At 40.7% G+C, this 17,852-nt stretch overlaps 1 protein-coding gene across 1 annotated transcript; it reads left to right on the top strand.

The window, feature by feature from the left end:
* The first annotated feature begins 14,273 nt into the window (after positions 1–14,273).
* rassf10b (Ras association domain family member 10b) lies at positions 14,274–16,940 on the top strand. The gene has a single exon (XM_028793920.2). It carries the CDS (start codon positions 14,608–14,610, stop codon positions 15,967–15,969), a length of 1,362 nt encoding a protein of 453 aa, XP_028649753.1. The 5' UTR covers positions 14,274–14,607; the 3' UTR covers positions 15,970–16,940.
* The last annotated feature ends 912 nt before the right edge of the window (positions 16,941–17,852 follow it).

A 17,852-nucleotide genomic window follows, 5' to 3' on the forward strand; every position in this document is an offset into this window, starting at 1 on the left:
TCGCCCAGCCACTTTCAATTAGGTATTACGCCTTTACGCAGTTTGTTCTACTCACTCCAGATCTGCACCGTACAGTCATAGGCACTCCAACTTTGACAATTCTTTGGTAAGTAAGTTCTCTCTAAGTTTAACTCACTCTGAAGCAACTTCCATAACGTTTTATTTTCTTTCTTGCAGCTTGGAACCACGCAGTGGGACGTCTCATCCTGTCCAGGCTTGGACAATTCATGTAGTGCAGTATTAGCCCCCAGACTGCCTCAGATGTGCACACCCACACAGCTGACGTCACACCTGAGTTAACTGCATTCCAGTAAAACATTCGGAAAATCAATATGGATGTGTTCAGGAAAACATTTGTTGTGCTTGTTTCAGCAGAGTAAATAGGAACTGATAACGATGCATTGCGCTGTATTTTAATCTAAAAACTGTAGCTGCATGTCCACAGACAGAGGTTGGACAGTACTGTGTGTATGACTGATTTAATGAGACACAAATAGACAGAAGTGCTAATAAACAGTATAAGACTACAGCATTCACTAAAGTTCACAGTGTGAGTCACCATTTTGGATTGATGTCGTTTACTGAAATCAGACAAACTCAGGCTTGACAGTACAGCTTAGAATTTCTGAGTTGGAAATCCAACTTAAGGGGGTGCTCCAGTTGAAAATTCCAACTAGAAATTTGGAAATTCTGACTTCCCACTTCAGATGAAATGCAGCTTTGGACATAGCAGGGGAAAACAAATCTGATTCACTGCTTTCCATTGAGGGTTGTGATTGCGGGAGACAGTGTCAACCAAAAGGCTGAATGTTTAAAGAATAAAACAGGATCAGGATCCTGAAAATCACAAATGAGAGACAGAAGTGAGTCACTTAATTTTCTTTTTAATAAAATATCTTAACATAACATTCTCATATCTGCCTTATCTAATTCTGGGCTGGAGAAAGCTGGAGCCTACCCCAGCAGCATCAATCAAGTCAAAAGCCAACCAGTTGAGGATCATCAAATCACTTAAACAGGAAATCGCTGGGGTGTGGAACAGAAATTCAGAGCATCTCCACACAGACAACGACTGAGAGACATTAGAACTAACCACTGTGACGCCATTCTTGTTTCAAGTGAGATGTGTTCACCAGCCCTGTCTTGTAACAGCTGTCTTTTCAAGGAACTGATAGCTGGAGATGGATAAGGCTAGGTTTGGACATGAGGAAGAACAAAGACCAGGATGAGAAAGAGCAAGAGTAATAATTTTTTATCTCATATTTAGGGAGTCATTGTCACAAAATGTTCAAGTCTGACCACTTTAAAACCAGCCCCATTCATATCTAAGTTGCTTTAGGATACAGTTTGAGTGTCCTACATGTTAATTAGGCCTTAGGCATGCCATAAGTGAAAACTTACTTAACTTTTGACTATGTTCATATTTATATGGCTCAATGGTTTTTGTTTTTATTGTAGCATTCTATTCTATGTCCTGTCTATTTTCTAACCTGTGTGTTTGTTGTAATGGATGGACTGGCATCCCGACTGAGCTGGAGAGTGGTTCCTTACCCAGGCAGGAGGGTTCCTATTCACTTTGCCTTTTGAGGTTGAAAAAGAACAGAGGGAGACTACCTACCAAGAGCAGTTGATAGGTGGCAGTGCTCCTCTGGTATGGCTTCCGTTTGGACACCTGTAGAGCTGAATGGGAAACATAGTTCTGAAGGGAAGCCCCTTTGGGCTACCCAGATGCCACCAGAGGGCGCTGCCAGGACAGAACTACTTTGTTTAATGGTGGTTTTATCTCACCTGGAAGTGCATCCTGGGTGCAATGTTCTGGCATAGGAAATACCTCTGGGTCCAGCATAAAAGGAGCCGCCTCACCTCTTTCTGGGTGCCGAAGTCAGGAGAGGAGGAAGATAAAGCTTGCCTGGGAAAGGGTGAGAAAGAAAAAGAAAAGAAAAGGATTGTATTGTTCTATGTATTGGAAGAAGCCAGTGCAAGGTATTTTTCTAAAAATAATTGGTCATTTGAACCTGGAACTGAGTCTGTGCGGTTGTGTCTGGGGTTTGGAACTTTCAAATGCCCCCTACAAGCCACAACTATTTTTATACTGTGTACTGAGGACTATTTTCATTTATGTTAGGTAGAATGCCCAGGGGGGACTGGGCGGTCTCGTGGCCTGGAACCCCTGCAGATTTTATTTTTTTCTCCATCCATCTGGAGTTTTTTTTTTGTTTTTTCTGTCCACCCTGGCCATCGGACCTTACTCATTTTCTATGTTAACTAATGTTATCTTATTTTAATTTTGTATTTTGTCTTTTATTTTTCTTTTCTTCATTATGTAAAGCACTTTGAGCTACTTTTTGTATGAAAATGTGCTATATAAATAAATGTTGTTGTTGTTGTTGTTGTTGTAAGTTCCTTCCAAACAAATAGCCAGGAAATTCTGCTGACTATGCCTATGAGCACTGGCACCTATCATTCTGGGAGATCAACTGTCCTTGTCAGGGTATCTTGCTCTGTCCATCCATTATATCATTGTTCTGAATGGGAAAGGGAATAATAACCATATTGGCCAGGATGCACATCCATCTGCTCCATCCATCCATAATGGCCAGGCCAGGTAAGGAATCACTCTCCATCCTGCCAGTCCATCCATTACATCTATCACACCTTCTTCTGTAGAATGTTGTCATTGGACACCAGTGTCGTAATCTGGCAATGTTATAAACAAGGTAAGAAACAAACCTTATCAATCACAAGGCAACCCTACTCATGTGGCTTAGGTTACGTAGCAGGCATTTGTTAATTAAACCTACCTGCAGATCTTTGGGATGCAGGATGAAAACCAGAGTACATGGGCAAAAACCACACAAACATAGGGAGAACATGCAAACTCCTCACAAGCAGTGAATTCCAAGCCTGGATTTCTAGATTACGGGTTACTGACAATGGTCTTAATGTATACAATTAGTTGCATTGAACCCAAACAAACAACCATTCTTCAAAATTCATAAATTCACTCCAGTCTATTAAAGGAATGCTGGAAAGCAGAGCCATTCCTGGCAGCAGAAGGTGAAAATCTGGAAACTGCTCAAAAAAATGAAGGCTATGTGGCAGCCGCACTACCACTGTGCCACCGTGTGGCCTTAATTACAAATATTAAACACAACTTAATTGATTACATAAGTATTCACCCCTTTCAAGTCAGAATTTAGTTGATGTAACTTTGGCAGCCATGAGAGCCTCGAGTCTCTGTGCACAGGTCTCTATCAGCTTTGAACATCTGGACGCTACAATTTTTCCCACTATTCTTTTCAAAACATTGCAAGCTCTGTCAGGACACATGGAGATTGTGAGTGAACAGCCTTTTTAAAGTTGAGCCACAAATTCTGAATTGGATTGACATCTGGACTCTGACTCAACCAGTCCAGGGCATTAACATTATTCTTTTTAAGCCATTCCTGTATAAGTTTGGCTTTATGCTTGGGCTCCTTGTCTTGATGAAGAACAAATATTTTCCTAGATCCAATGTCATGATACGTGACTTCTAGCTACTGAGTATGCCACACTTGTCAACAGCAGTTGTCAACCATGTCAACTCAAGCACTTACCGTATATACTCACGTACAAGTCGGGTCTTGAAACCTGAAAAATCTATCATAAAATCAGACCCTGACTTAAACACCCGTTCAAAATTACAACACTTAAATTTATTTTTTTACATCTTCTTGCTTCCTCCAGTCTTACACCAGTTTCTCAGATACATTGAATTTTGTTGCAGCAGCGTAGTTACCAATTTCTTTCGCCACTTCAATGACTTTTAATTTAAAACCAGCTTCATATTTTCTGTTGATTGAACACTCCATCGTAGATAAGGGATGCTCTTACGATAAAGGTGTATGAGGGTGTGAGATACAAAAAACACAAAACAATGCAAACGTCGCTTTGGAACAGTTCAGGTATTACTGTGTGGTCATATAGGTACAATACATAGTTTAAAAAAAGGCCGTGTGCTCCGTGGTTACTCTCTCAGGTGGGCGCTAGCATATCATAATCTCATGGACCAATAGTGTGTCTTTTCCACTTTCGACTTATACGACCATCATTATAAAATAACGTAAATCATACAGTAAAATCAAGCCCTGACTTATCCGCGGGAGAACTTAACGTGAGTATATACGGTAAAATTGCTAGGCATGTCTAATTTACCAACTGAGTGCCAACCTTCCAGCACAATCCTGCTTGCCCCTTTTTGTGGCAGCCAATACCATGCTGCTTGATGTAGCTGGTGCTGTACTAAAGGTAAAACATGTATGGTGACTTCAGCCACAATATCTGACCTTTTGTTTTCTTTTTCCACTCCGTGGTGGTACGTAAAACATGAGACATCAGATAGGCGAGCTTCTCTTCTGTTCGAGATTCCAAGACACATGAATTCCTTATTCCTTATGGCAGCATGAAAAGAATTGTACTTCTGGATGAGCATTCATTGGTTGTCCGCTCTCATGTACACCCCTGTGACTAAAGACAACATCAAACCTGTTGAATTTTATAGGAGCGAGTCAAAGACTAATCAGAGTGAGTCGCTGCATAAGTCACACGAGGTGATTGACTTCACTGGAGCACACCGCCAAGTTTATATAAATGAAGGCTGTGACGGAAAATTGCTGGAAGAGTTGGGTAATGTGACATAGTCATAAAGTACAGGTTTCTTACATCAGGTTTTCCTCCACAATTTCCCTATGTGTTGCTGTGTCCAGTTTCCCCTCTACCCTTACAAGCCTCCCAGTGCCTGCCGCAGAGAAGCACGATGCTGTCACAACCATGCTGGTGTGTTTTTGATAACGTTCAATGCTCAAACATTGTATTTAGTCTGATGGCCAAAACAGCTTGACTTTGGTCTGAACCATCTTCAAGCTGACTTCAAAGTCTCCAAAGTGACATATTGCCAACTCTGGCTGAGATGTCATGTACGTGCTTTCTTTCTTTTTTTTTGTTATGGTGGCTTTCTCTGTGCTGTGCCATACCCTTGCATTTCTTAGTGATTGATTTAAATGGACTCTAACGGATATTCAGTGACTTAGATACTTTATCTCCATCACCTGACTTGTGCTTTTCACTGAGTTTCTTCAAGTGCTCTCTTATACAATACGATACATTTTATTTTTGTATAGCCCTTAATCACACAAGAAGTGCTGCAATGAACTTTAACAAGCCCTGCCATTGACAGCCCCCCAAGCCTTGACTCTCTAAGAAGACCAGGAAAAACTCCCAAAAAAAAAACTCTTGTCGGGAAAAAATGGAAGAAACCTTGGGAAAGGCAGTTCAAAGAGAGACCCCTTACCAGGTAGGTTTGGTGTTCAGTGGGTGTCAAAAAAGGGGGATAAATACAATACAATACATAGAACAGAACACAAGTCATCCTCAGTACAATATAACAGTAAAATAAAAAATATTACAAGTACAGAGCAGAATTTAACAGTAGATGATATCACATAAAAGATTCAGATTTGTTTAGAGTCCTGGAAACCTCCGCCATCAAGCTGCCTCCCCCTATTAGCCATTCTATAGCTGAGACAGCGCTGGGCCAACCAATCCGATGAAAGGACCCCTATACCAAACAATTCCTGCAATCCGCCATCAGAGGTGACTTTACCTTAGGCAGGCAAAACAACTTGGCGGGATGGCCGTGGCACCAAGTGCCATAGGATGGCCGTGGCACCAAGTGCCATATTTGAGTACCAAGAAGAAAAACAGAATAGGTGAGGGTTAGTAACAAATTAGAACTAAAATATTACTTATGGTTTAGTGCTAATGACTAACAACAGAGATGCAGTCTGTACAGTTAATCAGTAGCTCTAGTCAGGGTATGCTAAACTGAAGTAGTGAGTCTTCAGCCGGGATTTAAAAGCTGAGACCAAAGGGGCATCTCTTATAGTAGCAGGCAGACCATTCCACAATTTAGGGGCCCTGTAACTAAAAGCTCGACCTCCCACTGTTATTTTATTAATCCTTGGAATCATAAGCAGACTGGCATCTTGAGATCTTAATGTACGCTCTGGTTTGTAAGTCATGATAAGTTCAGATAAGTAAGTCGGACCTTGGCCATTTAAGGCTTTATATGTTAAAAGGAGAATTTTGAAATCTGCCCTAAACTTAACCAGTGTAAGGATTTAAGAACTGGAGTTATGTGTTTGTATTTTTTTGTTCTTGTAATAATTCTTGCAGCAGCATTTTGGATTAACTGGAAGCTGTATAAAGAACAATCTGAACATCCAGTGAACACAGCATTGCAGTAGTCAATCCTACTAGAAATAAATGCATGAATTAATTCTCAGAATCCTGTTTATTTAGAAAGCGCCTTAATTTCCCAACATTTTTAAGATAGAAGAAACATGATTGTCTTGTCTACATTGTGTAGATCAGGCCACCATACTGACTCATCACAAGTTGGACCTACCAGATAAGGTGCATGTAGACTACAATTATTTGAAATCTCAGACAGATGATCTCCATTAACTAATTCTGTGACTTCTAAAACCAATTGGCTAAGCCAGTGATGATTTAGGGGTGCTGTATTAAAGAGGGGTGAATTCTTATGTGATTAATTATTTGGTGTTTTATATTTGTAATTAATTTTTAGAACATAAGAACAATCTAGATGAGAACAGGCCATTCAGCCCAGCAAAGCTTGCCAGTCCTATACACTTAATTCTTCAAAAATAACATCAAGATGAGTTTTGCAAGTTCCTAAAGTCTTACTGTCTATCACGCTACTTGGTAGCTTACTCCAAGTGTCTATAGTTCTATGTGTAATTTAAACCACTTTACAGAGATCGGCATTCACTTTTACATTAAGGAGTCTTTTTCTGTGTTAAAAATGTGTAATAATAAAATGCGAAAAAGGGGTGAATGCTTATTTATGCAGTGTAAATTATTGATTCAATCTTCAATTAAGTACCTCCCCCACATTATTAATTAAAAACTTGAAAAATACATGTTTAGAAATCAAGGATGTTATAAATATTATAATTACTGTAAAATCTACACAAAGCAGCAATAATCTCTTTTACAAGTGTGTATATTTAGCTTAAATGTGGTATTATTATTATTAATGTTCCAATTATCACTAGTCCCTCATTATTGTACTGTAATTATTACACTATTGTTGTTACTTCTCAGAGATATCTAGGCTTAAGTTGACACAGAGAGAAAACACAAAACCTATTAACGGCAGCCTCTAGGCAGAGACGGTGTTAGCTCGGGGCGCTATTCGCACAGCATAGCAATCAATTTGGAGTGGCTGCTTTTGTCAGACTTTATTGTACCTTTCGTTTTGTCACTGGCCCTCCCTCGCTTCTCGGCATACCAATTGAAGAGTAAAGAAATGCGGATTGTGAATATCTGACGGCTAGAGAGCACTTCACATTTTATTTTGCCAGCGTTGGACCGTCACCACAACCGCATCTGTAAATGATCTTAAGAGCTATGTGACTGTTGTGACCTTCAAGTTTATTACAGCGCATTTTGTCAAGCACCTGCATAACCAGATGGAGGACTATGGCAGAGGAGAAAGCTGTAAGGTGACTTGTGAAACTGTCAGCTCAGTCAGACACGCAACCCAGCAAGTTTGAAACATGCACAGTGTGTAAAAGACATACAAAAATATTATTTAAATGTAAAACAAATTTGAGTCAACGTGTACATTATTAATGCTTCTTAAAGTTTTCGTTTAAAGGTTTAACTGGAGTATTTCAGGCCTTATGTCCAACTGCATGAGCAAAAATGACCCAGTCCTGTCTTCATAACATTCAGAGAATTCAACCCTTCCTCACAAATTATGCCCTGCAACTCCTTGTTCAGACACTGGTTCTCTCTTGGCTGGACTACTGCGGCTCTCTTCAGGTGGGACTTCCCTCAACTGCTATCAGACCTCTCCTGCTCGACTGGTGTTCTCTGTTTCTCTTTTCACTCCTACTAATCCCTTGCTTTGGTCTCTTCGCTGACTTCCTGCTGTCGCAAGGATCCAGTCACCTTGTCCTGATTTATGGTTCTCCGAATGGTTCTGCTCCTCAATATCTCCTGTGCTTGGTCTCTCCTTATCCCCCTTCAAGAAGTCTCCATTCTGCCTGTTCTATTGCCAGACATGTCAACACTGGACAAAGCTTCTCTATTCTTGTTCCAAAGCTGTGGAATGATCTCCCAACTGTGCCAAATTTATTTGTGTTTTGGTGTCTTTTGGAAACTCTGCTTTCATTAAATATTTTGGAACTTCTTAGTGTCTGTTCTAGAGGAGAGCTGCTGTGGCACTGACAAAGAGTTTTAGGATGCTGATTGTTATATTTGTCTACTTGCGGGTATAATTATGCAGTAGTTCTACTCCTCTGTGCTCATTTGTTATCTTGTTCTCTGCTGCTTTTAATGCTTACACCTTCATTCTTGTGTGTATGATAACTTGCTTTGCAAGTCACCTTAATAAAGGTGTCTACTAAATAAATTAATAAATAAGTCAACTAATTAAAGAAATGCAAGGTGTACCTGTATTCATAGACTGGCTCAGCATGTTACATGTGTATACATGCAATGATAAACAGATTTGATTATACTTTCATAGTTGTGTAAGAAGGCAGAAATGTGGTGAGCATAACCTCGACTTTGATACCGCGACTTGAGTTAAGCTCCCAGCCCAGCCACTGCCTATGTGAAGTGACCACATGAATGTCTCCTACACCTCTCACCTTCCATATCTCAAAGATGAGCTGATTATCCTTCTGCAAGACAAAATCAACCGGAGCTTCTATACTGGGAGTTTTCTTGTTTTTTGTTTGGGGGCAAAATGGAAAAAATGGCATTGAAACAGAAATGAGGAGAACATCGTACATCAGATTGTATTACTGTATCTATTAAATAATGACCTTCTGCATTCTGATACATTCTAATTCATCATGGTGACATGCAGCATGCTGGTGGGAGATACAAGTAAGAACTTCAGAGTACTCTGAACATGTAACACACTACTACCACTGGAGTGTATCTCAATTGATATGCTAAGATGGACCCTGGCATGGACAGGCATTCAGAGTAAGCTAGATTCCTACCTTGCACCTTTGCCACTGATTGAATGAGAAGATGAGTGTGTATTGTAGATGACTGGTATACTTCCATTCACACATCGTCCATCTACTCAGCTATTAGTCAACTCACTTAATCCACTCAGAGTCAGAGAGTGTTGGGCGCTAGATAGAGGGGCCCATCCATCAAGTTCTCATTCATATCCACATCCACACTCACTTATACCAGGACAGCTTAGTCATTCACATTATTTCAACTGAATAAAAAAACACCATGGAAAGTAAGGTGGCCTCTGATTCCTGAGACGTTAATGATGAAAAATTGAATTGATTAAATTTAAGACTTTACATAGTATATTGTTTTATCATTATTAAATCAGTTAATTCCATTTTGTCACCACTACCTTCTTGCACTGTACAAAAATCTCAGGGGAAAAATTTGACTGGTGGTTAATTAGTAGTCGTATACGAATATGTATGTAATATGTAACTGAGGATATCTATAATGTATAACTTTTCTGTAAAACAAACGTTCCATTTTATTAATGAGCTTCTCAACAAATGCTGACAATGTTATCGTGGCGCTAGAGAGTGGCTACGTGTTGATGGTTGGTTAGACATCCAAGAGGGAATTCCACTGAACTATGTACGTATGACGATATTAATACCGTGCAAATACTGGGCGTCTTTTGTGTGGTCAGAAAACACAAAGAGTAGGTGACCACAGTGCAATCCTGTTTAAGTTATGAGGATCCTGAAACTCAAAACTAAAACAACAACACAGGTATACACTGAAAAAATCGTTTTGACTGTTCCATGCAATTTTCTTATAATTTTGGGCACCGAATTTGTCTCCATTTTTCTCCATCACATGGCATTTTTTCACAAAACACATCTCTGTGTATCTTACTGGGTCAGCAGTCACAGCATACTAAATTCCTGAGTGGGACAGCAGAGCCAGGAATTGATGTAGGGCACAGAAGGAATGGCCAGCAACAACAACAACAACAACATTTATTTACATAGCACATTTTCATACAAACAATGTAGCTCAAAGTGCTTTACATGATGAAGAAAGAGAAAAAAGACAAAATAAATAATTAAAATTAGGGAACACTAATTAACATAGAATAAAAGTAAGGTCCGATGGCCAGGGAGGACAGAAAAAACAAAAATAAACTCCAGACGGCTGAAGAAAAAAACTAAATCTGCAGGGGTTCCTAGGCCACAAGACCACCCACACCCCTCTAGGCATTCTACCTAACATCAATGACCTCAATCAGTCCTCATTGTATTCAGGGTTCTCATGGAACAATTTGATGATGACGGTCATGTGGACTTCTGGTCTTTAATCCATCAATGTAAGGACATCACAGTGCTTTGATTAAGTGGTGGTGGTGCAGATCGCCACCTCAGAAATCCGGAAAAAGAACAGAAGAGAGAGTAGGGGTTAGTACAGATTTTGGAACCACCATTAATAATAATGATAATTAATTGAATATACAGGGCATCAGGATTTAACTAAGATGAAGTTATGAGAAGGTCATGATAAAGTAATGAGTTTTCAGCAGTGTTTTAAAGTGCTCCACTGTATTAGCCTGGCGAATTCCTATTGGCAAGCTATTCCAGATTTTAGGTGCATAACAGCAGAAGGCCGCCTCACCACTTCTTTTAAGTTTAGTTCTTGGAATTCTAAGCAGACACTCATTTGAAGATCTAAGGTTACGATTTGGAGTGTAAGGTGTAAGACATTCCAATATATAAGATGGAGTGAGATTATTTAAGGCTTTGTAAACCATAAGCAGTATTTTAAAGTCTATTCTGAATGACACAGGTAACCAATGTAGTGACATCAAAACTGGGGTGATGTGCTTGGATTTTCATTTCCGAGTTAAGATTCTAGCAGCTGTATTCTGCACTCGTTGCAATCGATTGATGTCTTTTTTGGGCAGTATCGAGAGGAATGCGTTACAGTAATCTAGCCGACTGAAAACAAAAGCGTGAACTAATTTTTCAGCATCTTGCAATGTTATAAGAGGCCTAACTTTTGCTATATTTCTTCAGTGAAAAAATTCTGTCCTAGTAATCTGATTAATATGTGATTTAAAATTCAGGTCAGAGTCAATAGTTACCCCTAAATTCTTTACCTCCATCTTGACTTTTAATCCTAATGCATCAAGTTTATTTCTATGGCCAGCGAGAAAAAAAGCTCAAGCTTGGTGGATCCCGACAAGGTGCTGCTACTGCCACTTCATATTAAGCTTGGTTTTAATGAAGCAGTGTGTCAAAGTCCTATGAACAGATGGAGCCTGTTTTATGCACGTGTGCCAAATGTTTCCAAGATTGTCTTTGGCTACATTGAAGGAGGGCATTTTTGCCAGACCTGATATTAATAAACTGATTTCTGATGCAGAATGTGATGGTCTGATGACTGACCTGAAACAAAAGGCATGGGTATCAATAAAATAATTCATTTCTAAGTTTTCAGGAAATTAACAATGTATTAGTTAAGTTTAAGGAATTGGGTTGCAACAAGAGCCTGAAAGTTCACTTTCACACATTTGTAAGAGCAAGAAGATTCCATCAGGATATCAAGGACATGGAAAGAATGCAGCAGGGATATTGAGACATCAGTGTGATGGCGGACTACCGCTGCATAAGGAACACACCATAAAAAGTGTACAAGCGATGGGCCACCAGATGAAGGTTTGAATCAAAAACACTAAGAAGTGACAGTAATCTTGACAAGGTATATGTAAGTCAATGAATATGAAGTGTTCTTTAATTTACATATGTGTTTAAAAACATTAGATTGATGAAATATGTTATTTTAAATTGATTACACATTAAAAGATTGTGTAATGTATTACATTTTAATTCAACTTCTGTTCAGTTTTGAACTTAAATGTGACATGATGGAAATATTCTAACAATACTTCTTATTGTGCTCCTAAATACAAATAAAAATAACTATTCACAATTAAAGCATTTTTTTATGAGTTTAATTTTGCAGACCTGTGTAATTTAATGAAAATCAGTTAAAATAAAAAGGTTGGGTTATAATTGGGAGTTTGGCTTGGAGTGAATTTGTGAGTTCTTATGGAAAATTCTTTTCTTTCCAAACATTCTGCTTTCCCTTCTGATTCCATATCACAACATACAGTACTCATCAGGCTAGATTACAGTGTGCACATCTGTGAAATGGATGCCTCCATAACATCTAAATTGCAACCACTTATTTTCATAACTTCAGTCACCTTATATGCCTCAAATTATGTGTCAGCAGGAAACAGTGTTTGAACTTAATGAGACACGAACAAAGTGCCATCACCCAGGCCAGTCACGACAAGGAGTCAGCGCCCACCTTACCAGCTCCATGTGTGCCTAGGAGAACGCTAAGATGCTAAAATGCTGATGAAGTGCAAACATGATTTGGAAAGGAATATAAATAACAAGCCGAGTAAGTCTGCAGATGATACCAAGCTAGGATGATTGGCAGATAATCCACTGAATCATTACAGAGGGAACTGGACAGCATACAGACTGGCAGATGAAATTTAATGTCAGTAACTGCAAAGTCTTACATGTAGGAAGATAAAGTGTTAGGTATGAATACACAATGGGAGGTCTGAAAATCAAAAGTACACCTTATGAGAAGGATTTAGGAGTCATAGTGGACTCTTCACTATCAACTGTTACCTGGAGTACTGTGTGCAGTTTTGGACTCCAAAGTCCTAAAAAAAGTCCAGAGAAGAGCAACTAGGCTGATTCTAGGACTGCAGGGGATGAATTATGAGGAAATATTTAAAGAGCTGAACCTTCTCAGCTTAAGCAAAAGGAGGCTAAGAGGAGACCTGATTGAAGTGTTTAAAAGTATGAAGGGAATTAGTCCAGTGGGTCGAGACTGTTATTTTAAAATAAGTTCATCAAAAACACAGGGACACAGTTGGAAACTTGTTAAGGGTAAATTTGGTACAAACATTAGGAGTATTTTCTTAACACTGAGAACCATAGACACTTGGAATAAGCTACCAAGTAGCATGTTAGACAGTAAGAGCTTTCAAAACTCGACTTGATGGCATTTTGGAATAATTAAGTAGATAAAACTGGCAGGTTTAGCTGGGCTGACTGGCCTGTTCTCACCTACAATTTTGTAATGTTCTAATGTTTCTAAGGGTCTTCTGTGGTTCAGAACATGGAAAACAATTTTTACAAGTTCTGTTTTGTATTCCATCATCATTAAGCATTCTGGTATTAGCCAGGTTTGATGTGCAAACCCATATTCATAGATAATTTTGTATTTGCAAGAATGTCAGCTTTAATTAATAATACATTTTATTTATTTAGTGCCTTTCCCATGCTCAATGCGCTTTACAGAAATTCAGAAAGAACAAGAGGGCATAAAAACACTGGATACAAGTAACACCTGTATAAAACATTAAATATAGACAAAGGATATGCAAAGCATTGAAACTGAGTATGAGACAATAAGCCAGGGTAAAACAGAACAAATATGAATACTAGAAGAAAATTCCTGAACAAATAACATAACTTGTGGTACAAACACAAATCTTCCTGGGCACCTGTACAAAAGGGGTAAGCAGAAGTACTTTAATCTTTTGGCTGAGCAGCTTCTAAAACTGTTTCCCTTATTCTTATGCCTGGTATAAAAATACATACAAGTGGAAGAAGAGGGAAGATCATGATGATGATGATTATAACAACAATAATGAATTGTTGCTGCTGCCGTTGTTACTATTGTACCTTTGTTGTATAACCAACTTATGGCATTGCGCCCCGGCTGAGAGATCCAGAGATCCAGGTGCGACTGACCGTCGGTCTCTGCGGGTTTTTCTCTGAGCCCCGCTGTCCTTGACTGGATTAAGCTGGTTTGATAACGGACGGATGGACGGACTGAATATGTGCAGGCAGGCATAAACTGCTCTAACGCGCGAGGTGAAACTGTAACGAAAGCCAGTTCTCTGAATTATGCTCATTATAAAATGTCATTGGTTATATAATAATCTGTTTAACAATTTGAGCCTAAGTGAAGAGAAGCGTGGAGGTCGGGCTGAAAACTTTAAATTACGCAGTGCAGCCCACGCCCCCCCCCTGTCGCCCCCACCGCGCTCTCTCTCTCTCTGCCACACACTCACGCTCGCGGGCCAGTGGGCGGAGCTAAGCATAGAACTTTGAAAAGTTATTGTTACATGCCGTCACGTGATCAAACACACACGGAGACTTCGAAAACTCCGAGCAGCACAAGGCGAATGTGAACTCAGTAAGCTGCAGGTTGACTCAGTAAGAAGACGAAAGACGAAGGTGCTCCACGTACCCGTCTCATACCGTACGATCTGGTGAGAGGGCATCTCTGAAGTTGGCAATGGAAGACAGACCACTGCGGACTTTATTCTGAACGACAACAACCTTTGGGAGTTTTTAAACATACAAATGTTCTTTTAGACAGCAAGTGTTTCTTGTGAATCGCTCGCAACATACGGACACTTTGGCAGACGCTTGGATTGTATATTTATTTGTCTTTCGTTTTAAGATGGAACTCGAGGAGTGTAAAATTTCCGTGTGGGTTTGCCGGGAGGAGAAGCTCGTGTCAGGTCTGACGAGGCGCACCACCTGCGCCGATGTAGTCAAGGTGCTCCTGGAAGACCAGGACCAGCAGCATGGCACCACTGCGGGAATGTTGTCCGGGCCCCCCCAGTCCTACTGCATAGTCGAAAAATGGAGGGGCTTTGAGAGGATTTTACCCAACAAAACGAAGATCCTACGCTTGTGGAGCGCTTGGGGGGACGAGCAGGAAAACGTCCGTTTTGTTTTAGTCAAGAACGAAGCTTCCTTACCCAACAACGGACCTCGTAGTGCTGAAGCCAGGGTCGTTCTCAGTAAAGAGAGCCCCTGCGTGTACCGAGGGACTGCCAGGGCGACAATGGCTTTTTCCCAGGAAAAGCAACGCCGGATAGTTAGGAAAGCTTTCCGAAAACTGCACAAGATCAACAAAAAACGACAAGAGGCTTTATCCAAGGACACTGCGTCAGTGGAAAAAATGGAAACACTAGTGCACCTGGTGCTGTCGCAAGATCACACCATCCGGCAGCAAATCCAGAGAATACGCGAACTGGACAGAGAGATCGACAGGTATGAAGCGAAGGTCCACTTTGACAGAATGAAAAGACACGGCATTAATTACGTGCAGGACACGTACCTAGTGGAGGCGAGCAGCCCGGACGCGGACTGCAGGGGAAGCGCCGAGCTGCTGGACACCGCCGAGGCGTTTGCGCACTTCGAGGAGTACGCCAGGCGCTGCGAGGAGGTCATCCGGCTGCAGGAGCAACTGGCCGAGCAGGAGGCGCTTATGGATAAAATCACCGCCGAGATTCAGGAGGAGCTGAACCAGAGGTGGATGGTGCGCCGCCAGGGAGAACTTTCTTTCAAAGACGTGGAGCCCGAGGGCGCTGTCAGCACTGACTCGGAGCCCGAACCCGAGAGCGAACTGGTCCTGGAGCAGGAGCGAGTTAAAACGCAGCTGGACACGAGTCTGTACATCGGGCTGCGGCTCAATTCGGACTTGGAAACGATCAAGAGTGATCTGGACCTAAGCCGGGAACTCTGGGAAGCCAAAGAACAAGAATTAAACGACTTGCTGGAGCAGGTGAACTCAATGGACATCGAGACGGACAGGCCCCTGCAGGAAAGCGGGACTGACTCCTATAAAAGTAACCCGGTAATCGCAGAGACTGACATCTTGGCCCCTTTAGACACAAACAGTGGCTGGGTGGAACAGGCAAGGGGGCTCTCTAAAAACTGCAGCGCCAACGACGAGGACTCGGACACGGGACTGAGCTCGATGCACAGCCAAGACTCGGACACCCCCGTCCCGGTCTTTGAATCGTTGGTTTAGCGGGGGGGCTTTGGGTATCCACGATAACCCCACGTTTGAGGAGGAAGACGAAGGGCTTAACCCCGCACCTGCACGGCAAGGGGTGCGGATGGCGCAGCCGCAGGTGCTCGAGTTTGCCCGCAGCTCAGGGAAGGTGCACTTAAACACTGCGAGAACGTTACTTCGGTGCGGCCAAAACACCCAAGTATAATTTATTCATGTTGTTTTGTTTTTTTTACTAGATGTCACTAGTAGTCATTTTACGAGGGTGCTGTAATTTGGGCAACTTAAATGTGCACTCAGTTTTTACGGCACATATGCATATATATTAAATTATATACATTTATCTTTTACGTTTTGTCCAATTTGGCCAAGTTTTTCCACGTTTGTGCTGTCTATTGACAAAGGTAACTGAGCACCTGACAACTTATTAATAATGCAAAATGAGATACCTGCTTTCTAGTTTGACCATCCATATGAACAAAATTCAGTTTGTAATTCTGCCTGCTTATTAGACAACTTACTAACTTTCAGATCTAATAATAATACATTTTATTTATATAGCGACTTTCCCGTGCTCAGGGCATGGGCTGACTGAAACAAGTCATTGGCGAGCACATGTTAGAAAAGACAGGAGCTTCACGTGAAACATGTGAAAAGAGTGCACAGCCTAGTCTGCTGGTGTAAACACTGTATACAGTAAGTCATTTTCAGGCAGAACCGGCCAGCCGTATTCCGTTTCACTCGGTGATCGGGTTTATGAAATGTCTTCCACATGCTCTATGATCATTTGTTCTGTTTTATCGAACATACTACATCATAAATAAGCTACTTTTATAACCGGATACTGTTTTCATGTGAGTTTAAACAATCAAGGACAAACTTGGTTGGAAGTGTGACATGAAACGTCCAGCATTTGAAACATTTTGTTGTTTACAGTTCTGAGATTTTGTAACTGGTTAATTCACATGAATAAAAAGAATGAATTGCAAGTTTTCCTGTAACCTTAATAACCTTATAAGCTGTCAGACATACTGGTGTATAATCAAAAAGTTTTTCATGACACTGCGAAAAGAAATTGCAAAACCCAGCAGAGTTTGAAAAAGTAGTGGTATTAGAAAACTAGAGGATTTAAGGAATAAGGAATGTTGGTTCTTCATCAGCCCCTCATCCTCAGAGTCTCATGGGTTAAAGCTCGAAGCCGTGCCGCTGTGACACTGATCGGACTGTTTGGATGCTGAAGTACAGGCTTTTGAATTGTTTCCAGCACGGTTCAGGTCTCCGTGTTTAAACTTGTGCAAATCGTGTCCTACTGCCGTGTACTTCACAGGACATTGTGTAATTCAAGTTGTTAAAAGTGAGTTTATAATCAGGAGGGTCCTGCTGCAGTACTTTAGCTGCTAATCCCTTTTCTTGTCCGTGCGTCACAGGGATTGCACTATCCGGTCATTAAAGAAAATGTGATGAAAGAAGACATTTGAAACTTCAGCCACTACTTCAGCGGGTAATCTTAGGCAGTCCTCAAATCTCTTTATGGGGTGGCCTGACTTGGCCGCTTGCTCACACTACCTACTTCATTTTATTCTCTGGTTTTGCCCACACAACAGCTGTTTGTGGCTAATTTGTAACATGAAAGACTTGCTTTCTTGTAATCATTTAGGCACCTGCAATATCATTATTTTAGAATAACGCTTTTTAAGGCTGGGTAGATTGAATAATGAAAGCTTGAGCTCAGGTAATTTATTGACTTTTTTTTTTACCAAATTCCTGATTGATTTAATTTACCGTTAAAGACGATATAACGTATACTTGCTTTTAAGACAGTGGCATAGTAACATGATTTCAATGTTTTTAATTATGCTTTGGCATAGACCTGGTGGAGTTCCTGTGACCTTTTACTTGTT

Source organism: Erpetoichthys calabaricus, chromosome 2 (genome assembly GCF_900747795.2).
Source record: "Erpetoichthys calabaricus chromosome 2, fErpCal1.3, whole genome shotgun sequence".
In the NCBI taxonomy this organism is placed as follows: domain Eukaryota; kingdom Metazoa; phylum Chordata; class Cladistia; order Polypteriformes; family Polypteridae; genus Erpetoichthys; species Erpetoichthys calabaricus.

Excerpts from the sequence above, each read along its gene's own strand:
- rassf10b (XM_028793920.2), top strand. The coding sequence starts at position 14,608 with ATGGAACTCGAGGAGTGTAAAATTTCCGTGTGGGTTTGCCGGGAGGAG.